Genomic DNA, 10025 nt, shown 5'->3' on the forward strand with positions numbered 1-10025 from the left:
TGTCCATGGTTACTACTGACCATGCAATCATAATACTCCTGAAAAAGCTTTCAATTGATGGTGAATGAGATTAATTTGTATTGGATATGGCCGTTGGCGATCCTATTTGAGTTCTTAGTGGATTTTAATTCTCATTAGTTTGTGTAATACAAACAAACAGTGACATTCACAGACATTCTGGTTATTGTTTGAAAATATTTCATGTTTAGTTTAGTTTTCATCAGTTTTGGTCTTAGTTGTAGTTTTCCTAATTATTTTAATATGGAGGATATTTGTTAGGGTGTATTATTCAGAGGTTTAAATGTGTACCAATACAAAGACAACACATGTTGAAGGTCACTCAGATACAAACCAAAGCCTAATCACACTGGTTGTGGTAACAAATTTGATCACACTGACAAAGACTAAATTTGTTTCCAGTAATTTCCACAATGTTTTAGCTAATTACGTGAGTACTTGATAACAGTTTTCCTTTTTCACAAATTCTAATTTGTTTGTTTTATCTCACTGTTATTAAATTGTGTTTTTTCACAACTAGTTTTATTAATAATTACCTTGATTGGCAAATGCTATAACATCTAATAATGCAAACTTGAGTTTGTCCTTAAAAAAAAAAAAGGTTCTGCTTCCATGGACAGGGTTTCACCTCATTTTGTACCTAGTAGCTTAGTTCAGCTGGCCCTGTGTTTGATATGAGAGAAATATAGATATAAATGAATAAGTCAGGAGCTATGTATATATACTGTAAAGGGAATTATTTTTCACAATCTAGTCTCTAAGTGTTAGTGGATGGGTTCAAAACAGTATGTCAAGTATGTATGTGCCTAACGTTGCAAGGAGTAATATGTTAATTAGAATGTCTTCCACTAATTGCTGTGCCAACACTTGAGCGTATCTGCTGGTCCTTTTTTCACAGATTAATTTATAATTTGTCACTATTTCTGTCTGTTTGGTGGAAATAAAAGCTGTTGACATATTCCAGGTTAGACGCAGTGGTAGCTTTTGTCTAAACAGGTGCAGTGATTCATTCTGCCTTTCCTTCTCTCCGCGGTGCTTCTATATGGAGACTCTCCCACTGTGACTGTTTAATTAGTCACCAATGTCTGTGTCAGTGTTTCAGCGCCGGGCTGTATGACTCCCTCGGTGACAAACTGTTGCCAGAGAAGCACATCCACAGTAAGCTTAGATCCACTGATGCTGAGGGGCGACTTGAAGAGTTCAGGGGGTGATTGAATTGTTTACAGCTCTGCTGGCTTTTTTCGTTTTCTGTTGGGAAATATAGCATCATTTATGCCCGCTTGGCTTTTCCTTTGGCATAAATCTGAAATGACTAATGGTACACAGCGGCTTCCTGCCGCCAAATGACACTGCGAGTATCAAAAGGATTGATCAAACACTTTATTAGCTACTTTTTGAACTATATATGTGTATGTATATACATAAGGAATGTGACATGCCACGTTTTTTTTTTTCTGTTTGTTCTTTTTCATTGACTTGTTTCTTCTTTACCCCAATGAACTCAAAGATTCTTCTGAAATTACATTATATCTTTACAGAATCACACATTTCCAATTGATTCACAGTCCAGTGTTTAGAGATGATGATGAAACTCACTGCATTGATTAGAGAGTTCAGAAATTAAAATTTAGGAGCGTGCCTCCACTTCTGGCAAGTTTACTCATTTGCAGATTGTTCAGTTCACTGAACATGCTTTGAATAGAATGCAAATTTAATGATATGTTTTTAGACACATGAAGTCCACCACTTCATGGAGATATGTTTAAGAAGTTGAAGACACCTCTCCTCATTGCAGATATGCTGACACCACTGCCACCCAGAGGTCTTTGTGCAGTTGCAATTCTGTCACACTTTAAATATTCTTAAAATATATTATCCTCCGAGTAGTCTTAGACCACCTTTTTCCCTTATATATCATTTTAAAATTGCATATTATCCTCCTTGCATTTCTTTTTTTCTTTATCCTACTCGTCTTTTTTTAGCCATTATGTCATCCTTGATTTTGAGAGGTTACCATGTCCAGTCATGATTTCTCCCTCCTGAAAAGGATAAAACTTAAGACTCATTAATCTTCAAAATTGATATAACTGAAACAAGATCATCAATGTAGTCTTTGTAGTGCTTGAAAAAAAGGCAAAAGGACTTAAATTTGTGAAGTTGTTTCGCCTCTCATGCAAGAAGCTTCTTTAGTTCTTAAACACTGAGAGCCCATCCCGTGGTGGTTTGAGCCCAAGATACTGAACCCAGAGTTATTCCTGATGCATGCATTGGTGTTAGATAGAAAGCAAAAAATGCTTGTGTAAATGAGCGAATAACATGTTGTATAAAGCGCTTTGAGTGCTCAAGTAGAGTAGAAACGCCATATAAGAATCAGTCCATTAACCATTTAAACAACTGACTGAGTGCCAAATATTTAACCCCTAGTGGTGGTTGTCCCCTTGGAGGTGATTGTGTGAGTCCCCACATGGGAATAGTTCATCCTTGTGCTCATGTGATGACTCACATAATTAATAGTGGGTCAACAACCCTCAGGGCATTTGTTTTAGAACTAGAGAAGCCTCTTGGATGAGAGGCAAAATGTCTTCATGAACCTAAAGAAGTCCAGCTGTCTTCTTTCAAACACGCACGAATACCGTGACCTGGATGACTGAGAAACCTTGTTAACATCATTAATCTTCAATTGTCATCTCACTTTTCTCCCCACTTTCTCCCCTGCCACTGTGTCTCTCTTTCTCTCTCAGGTCTACATCCCCTGCAGAACAGCTATTGTCTTGGCCAACGAGGAGATAGATTACTGTTATTAGAGGATGATTGTCTCCACAGAGATCGGGATTGAGAATGGATTCCAAACTCTGACTGAGTGTTAACAATCACCTTCATCTTAATGTCAACCTTGTACACCACCCAAACCTACTTTTTTTGTGTTCGAGCCTTTTTTCTAAACGGGGGGGAAAAAGCATTGCCGGGCTGTGTGCTTTCAAATACCATCTGCAACCTAAGACGCTGTGTAACCCCATTTACCACAGATTGGTCCATTTGGGAAGTGTCCAACCTAACCAGCAGCTAGATGCTAAAACTCCAAACCCTGCCGAGTCCATCCACCACTAGCCAGCAGCCATTTATAGGTACTCCTGCATTTGGCATGTCATCTGAAATACATGACCGGCAACTGTGGCAGAGGAAACCGGTAGCATAAAACCAGCATTCATTTATTTAAAGATAATACAAGCTCAGGAATGTTAGGCATGTTTAAATACAGCATAGGTTTATTATTTTGTATTTAAATATAAATAACATTGTCGTTTCAGAGATAGCAAGCACTACAGTATTACTAGCATTTAAAATCAAAATATGCAGGTAGGCTGTTTAATCACTGGTGATGTGTCTTTGTTAATTTGCATTGCGGGACATTATAGGTATAAAAATGTATTGTAATTTGCACAAAGTATTAAACTGATTTGAATTACTGTACTTTTTAATGAGTATCTAAAACAGTTGTGTTGTAATGTTTGAATTTATGCAGCTACTGGGAGCATTTAAGTGGTTATTTATGGCTCAGTTATTAAGCCAGTAATTTGCAGCTAAAGCACTGATAAAATCACTTAATTTGGAGTGTTCACAGTGTGTTGCATAATACACAAGCAACATTTGGCTGAATTAGGCTGTTTTTACCCACTTTGTGTAAAGTATTGCATAGTTTTCTCCCACACTAGATCGCATTAGAGTAGTTTATGAATTTTATGTTACACTGTGCTACAATCGACAAGAAGAACTAAACTACTGAAGACCAGTGTGTCCTTTTGTGTTAGAAAAGACAAGGATGACTAACACACTTGACTACTAGGATATGATTTATGTGCACCGTGTTCATTAGGGATTCCCCTGGGAATATTCCAAAAAAACACCGAAACGGCCTAAATTCACGCAGAGCGCCACACGTGCCTCCTCCAATTAGCAGTGACTTTTGTGACTTTAGTCTCAACACAGTTGATGATTGAATATTTCAAAGAGCAGCCACAGTCCTCATTCTGTGTTATAGAATCCATCACAGTACCTATGTGAGGAGGTTATTAATTAGCTAAAACGGCCTACCGTCATAATAGGTGACTGCTGAACTCGTCTGCAAAATGTCATAATGCGTTTTAGAAATGAGTGATATTCTGCTTCCAGTCTTTACGTTGTCTTGTTTTTCATCCTCCTGAAAGTTGGCATATCATCACCATCCGAAGCACTTTCTGAATGTTTTATCGAATCAGCACAAGTAAAAAGGGAAATGAGATTATTATGTGCATCTCAGATAAAGCTCAGAGGTTGTGCCATCCTCATCTAGAGCATTATTTCAGATTCTGAGTCATTTAACCACCTATTGTAGCTTATGGCAGGTTTTGATCTGTGTCCCGTGCAGCTGGGGGAAAAAAAAAAACACATTAATTTTCAGGACCACCCGTCTGTGTGCAGCCAAAAGTGTCATGAACATGTCATTTCTTTCTTGTCTAAAAGCAAATGTGTTCAAAAAGGCCTTTTCTCTGTCTTTCAAGGAGCACAGAGACGATCACTCTGCATATATTTTAGACAACGAGGTTGTGAGACTAAATTGGAGGGTATAATCATCCCTCATCTGACCCAGTGTCATTGTCATTTTAGCACTGCCAAAATGAATTGTCTGCAGTTGTTCTCAAAAGTAAAATTGATGTCTGATATACTGTAACAATTTCAGCATATTTCTTTCATTATTGCTAATGATAATAAATCAGTCCCTGTCAAACCACGAGAATATGAATGAACTCATTTTGCTCTCTGACTACTGATACTGTCCTATTGCGCAGTTGGGGAAATGTGGAGGATTCCACAGTAGTATATTGTAATGGTACTTTGTAACCTGATGCAAATAAATGTGCAGTTTGGTCTTGGTAGTGTGGGACTTCATCGTGATATTAAATATCATTTTAAAATGTTAAAAGTTGATCTACTAATTATGTACAAAACTGCCCGTACTTAATAATTTTTCCTTAGTCTTCCACCTAAATCAATTTAAAATAGAAATATTGTAGCTTCCAGACACATTTTTTTCATCTTTTCTTTGTATTACTGCTTTGTATTTGAACACAATTTGAAGGTAAGCCAAGTCCCAAAAGGACTTTGTGTGTGTGTGTGTGTGTGTGTGTGGACGGGTATTAACATCTTCATGGGGACCAAAAATTGGTAGTTTACTATACTTGTGGGGACAAACAGCCCTTGTGGGGACCAAAATCCCGGTCCCCACAAGTTTGAAGGCATTTTTGAGCCTCAAAATGTGGTTTTAGTGTCAGGGTTACAATTAGGTTATGGTTAGGTTTAGGGTAAGGGTCAGGGTTAGGCATTCATTTTTGATGGTTAGGGTTAGGGTAAGGGGCTAGGGAAAGCATTGTGTCAATGAGATGTCCCCACAAGGATATAAATACACACGTGTGTGTGTGTGTGTTTACACTTGATATTGAGTCAGTGCTTGAGTTTTATTAACAAATTGCAATAAATTCTTCTATATTGCAATAGTACCTCCCTCAAATTTTGTACATTTTTATATTTGCAAGTTGATACCTCACTTCTTTTCACATTGGTCAACAAACTAAGGGTTTTATAATACTAGTCCCAAACTAAATAAATAAAAAACTTTCTTTTTTGAGAGCAGCTACAAACCTGGATTGTGTGTGTACTTGATACTGGACCAGGAAAGGCCCTGACATCTTTAAGACAACAAAGGAAGGAATCTACTTCTCACTCTGCGCTGCAGAACATAAAGTTTCCATTTCCATTTGGTGACTAGGGGAGCTGTGAAATCTTGTTACATGACTATACCGAGCAATCACCTCAGTGATTCCCACAACATGATGTAAGGGGGATGAAAGACATCTCATCAGACAATAATACTTCAATTTCCATTTCCTAGGCATCTGCAGTTTGTGCTACTTACACCAGATTATGTGTCTTTGTGCGTCGGTATTGATACAAGCAGTAGCTTCTTATTAGCAGCTGCACCATGAAAAGCAGTTTGGGAAGATCACAATGTAGCTTTTATTGAGGCTTTTTCACAAAGGTACTGATTCAATTATGTGGTTATTTTTGAGGCATGCGTTTTCTGGGTGTTCTCTCTGGTATTTCTGCAATTGGCTTGCTACCCCGCACATGTTGAGGCTGTCTGTCTGAGCAGCTCGCTGGTTTTGGATTCATGTTTTGAACCTGCCCGACATGTCCCATGCAGCTTTTCTGTCTCCAGTAAATTGCCAAACATAATAAGCTTTTCCTTTCTTTTCATTTTATAGTGGATGGCTTTCATAATGCTATACAATAGAATATAATAATCATGCTGATTTCAAATAACAGAGAAATGCTTTATAGACTAATGCTGTGGCACAACAAATTATGGCCTCAGGTTTGTACTGAACCCATCCTGTCATTCCACAAAGCCATGAGAACTGAATTTTAGAAGTGACATCAAGTTCATTCATGACTGCAACAAAAAATACCCATCGAATGTTTTTCCCCATCATGAGAACGTTTCACAAATAAACCTTGCACCAATTTGTCTTCTTGCATTTATTAGTGGTTCACAAGAAATGGATGTATGACATGGGCTTGCACAAGGAGAGACAAAGCTATTGAACCAACTATCGCATTAGCCAGTATTTCGTGTTAGCAAGGAACATCTCGTTTAAAGCGATGACATATGAACGGAAGATGTTATTAAATGGCTTAATCAAAGAGCTTTGCCATTGCTTTATTCACCTTTGAATGACAAAAGTGTTCAACACTAGGCAAACCACGACCTGAGAATTATGCCAGTGAGTTGTATCATATTTGATTTGATAGTTTCTTAAATCAGCACGATCAATATTGTATGTCTTAAGGAAGCTGTTGCATGACACGCCTTCTGCCCTCTAGTGAATGATCTGTGCACTACAGGCAGAAACGGAACTGGATGCCATATGCAAAATGGCTGCTGTCAGGTTTGTTTTGTTTTGTGTTTGAAGTTATCCAATAATATCTGGACAAAAATTCAAATATATGTTTCTGCTGTAGTGAGGCAACTCAAAATTGCTTAATATTTTATACCTTATTTCATAGCTCATTTGTGCATAAAAATGTGCCCAGCAAATATATTTTGGTTATTTAATTCCTGTTTATTATGACCGAATTTGAGTGTTGCAGTAGTCCCCTACTAAATAGAAATAGAAACGCCATGTGATGCTCCACCCTATCCTGTTGCATCCATGTTGTATTCCTTATAATAATATTTTTTTAAAGAGAGTGGAAATTGAGATATTTTTGTGTTTTTTATCTATAAAAATTCATCTTCAGTTAATTATTTACCTCAAGGCAAAATGAAAAGTTTGTGAAAAGTTCCTGTCGGAGGGGAAGAAGAAGCAAATATTACAAGTGTCGTGAATGCAGTAAAGGAGATTTGTTTTCTGCAGCAAACTTTGCCTTGTTTGATGTGCCAGTCTTTCCAGAGCGCATCCACGCCCTCTAGAGAATTCTTGAAGGCCATCTTGTCAAGCCTTGTCAGGTTTGATCAACTGGAAAACAAACAAAACTTGAACCTACGCTGATTTTGTTGTTCTTCTGTGAACAAATTACACAATTAATGTAGAAATATCGGCGGATATATATTTTTTTTATTTCTAAAAATGAATAATGAATCTGAATATTTAACATATTCCATTTTGACTAGTGAAGTTCAGCGTTTCCATCCTGAAAATGTGAAACAGTCGAGATCTTTGCTGCTTTTGTTCTCACCCTTGTTTTTGAAGAGAGCGAGCCCGTGGCTTTTAGGAACAATCGCCTCCTGTGGGTTTGAACACCTGTGGCACACAGTATGAGACCTGATCCCATTTAGACCAGCTAAGAGCCTTCCACAACCAAACGTGCTAGTATATAGGGGGAAAGGCTTATTTTTTCCATTTGAGTCATTTAACATTTAATAGTGACAGATCATCAAGATTTATGACTTTCTGAATTTTAGTTCAAGAGTCTAAGAAAAGAGCTAAATCAACATTTGCAGTTGCTCCGTGTCTGTCCATGTGTTAGGCTGATTACATGTTTCAGAGCCAGGAATCTACAGAATCCAGAGACTCTTCTAACCCCTTCTTTTAAGACAAGTTGCAGCCATGGACTATATAAAATTTTTATACTGTCTGGTAATGGCCATTATAGGATGAAGAAGATTTTACCTCCTTCTGATGATCTTAGCAGCATTTCCCGCTTTCTTGAAAGCCCTTGCTTTATGTTATACACCCTGAACCTGGTCATAATTTCCCACTGCAGTTCTTGTTTGGATTGAGAAACAGGAAATCAGGATATAGGTCAAATTTCTTCTGCATTGTGCCAAACAAACATTTTTCTAAAAAGATTATTTTAGACTAATGTATTAATGGGTATTGATTGTTTGCCTTTTTTTCCTTTTTTTATATCGTGGCTCAGATATAATAGTAATGCACAAAGGATCCAAACGGGTGCTATTGGAGTTAGCGTTATCTTTTTTAAGCAAGATCAAGATATTTCTGTACCGAAAGCTTAAAGACGTGATTGATATCCATTTGTATTATCTAACTCTTGGCAAGAGAGCAAACCAGTGAATTTGAAGTGGCCCTCAAATGTCACTATCAAATGCTTGAAAAGGAAGGATCCGATGCCTCCTGGGTCAAACTGATTTGCATCTTTGCTTTTAATGTGACTGATATGATTGTAAAATCTTGGTGGAGCCCTCTGGCATGAGCAAGGGAGAGGGGAATATCAATGCGTGTGATGGGACTGTTGTCAGGCCCAGCAGAGAATAACAGAAAATCCGCTCAGTTTTTCATCTTTATGCAGAACGCTGACAGTGACTGGCTCCAACGCAGATCTTTGGGACCCAAAGTGCCACTCGTTTTCTATTGAAGAAAGTAATTAACTACATTCTCCTGGTATCTCATGTCTATTCAATCCTCATTAAACAGCTTGAATGAAAACCATCAGTGCTCAAGCTCCTGATAACCACAGCTGGGAAACACTGGCCTATAGCAACAAACTGATTTTAATACAGATTCCAGAAGACCCTGTTTATTAACGTGGTTAAGATAAGAGGTTTGAATAATCCTGAAGAAAGGGACAAACCTTGTATCTAAAAGGAGTGAAAGGCCGTGATAACAGGTTGACTAAGTATTTCTTTTGAGGCACTTCCCCCTCAGTTTCCAAAAAGAACTGCATTGCTTTAAAATCGCCTAAGACCACCTACTCCCATTTATCAAGGGCAGCTACAATTGGCCCACAGGGTGAGCAGCAGTCAACCATAAATCTAGAAATGTCAGATAAGCCAGTGTATAGAGCACTTCTCTTACCAATTATGTTTTAGAGAGGTTTGCTACATGCAGTAGTTATAGTCAAAGCAAAGGAGGGAGTCTTAAAGCAGCTTGATTTATCAACTGATCTCAAAAACTTCTGCTGCTATTACCAGCAGGACTCCCCAAAAGATGACTGCTCTTCTTGAAATCTCTGTGTCCCAGGGTGGTGAAGATCTGTAACTTCTTCTTTTTTTTTTGTTGCTTCAGCTTAAGATGCCTTTACATTGATAATCCTAAATCGCAGTGTACATTTGTATTATGTATTAACATCCAGACTAAAATAAGAGGCTCGCCGCATGATACCATCGAGCAGCCTCAGCAGGAAACTCAGAGCGTGGAGTTTAACAGCTTTGTTTTCCCATTGGAGACTTTTGCAACTTCACATGCAAGCCATAATCATCCAGTGTTGATGCCAGTGTTTGTATGCATTGATGAAAGGAAGGAGGAACAGCAGGGGGAAAATGTCAATGTATGCGCACTGATATAGGGCTAATTTTAAAATTAACACATGACTGCAGGGTGTGTTGTTGTGTCTGATCACCATCAGGGATTCTTAGGGAGAAGCTGCTGAAGCTTTTACTTGTAAAGAGTGCCATCTGGTGCCTGCAAGGCTCCTTAACAATAAGTTATCTGGGTGTAGCCGTAGTGACA

The 10025-nt window shown here is 38.1% G+C and overlaps 1 protein-coding gene across 2 annotated transcripts in view; it reads left to right on the forward strand.

The window, feature by feature from the left end:
• Positions 1-4933, forward strand: part of gbe1b (glucan (1,4-alpha-), branching enzyme 1b) — a 91722-nt gene extending 86789 nt beyond the window's left edge. For both annotated transcript variants that reach the window (XM_063493672.1, XM_063493673.1), the window contains one exon: positions 2760-4933. In XM_063493672.1, coding sequence (XP_063349742.1) covers positions 2760-2822 — 63 coding nt within the window. In that variant the 3' untranslated portion in view covers positions 2823-4933. The remainder of the gene's footprint in view (positions 1-2759) is intronic.
• The last annotated feature ends 5092 nt before the right edge of the window (positions 4934-10025 follow it).

This window comes from Pelmatolapia mariae, linkage group LG14, assembly GCF_036321145.2.
Source record: "Pelmatolapia mariae isolate MD_Pm_ZW linkage group LG14, Pm_UMD_F_2, whole genome shotgun sequence".
Lineage (NCBI taxonomy): Eukaryota > Metazoa > Chordata > Actinopteri > Cichliformes > Cichlidae > Pelmatolapia > Pelmatolapia mariae.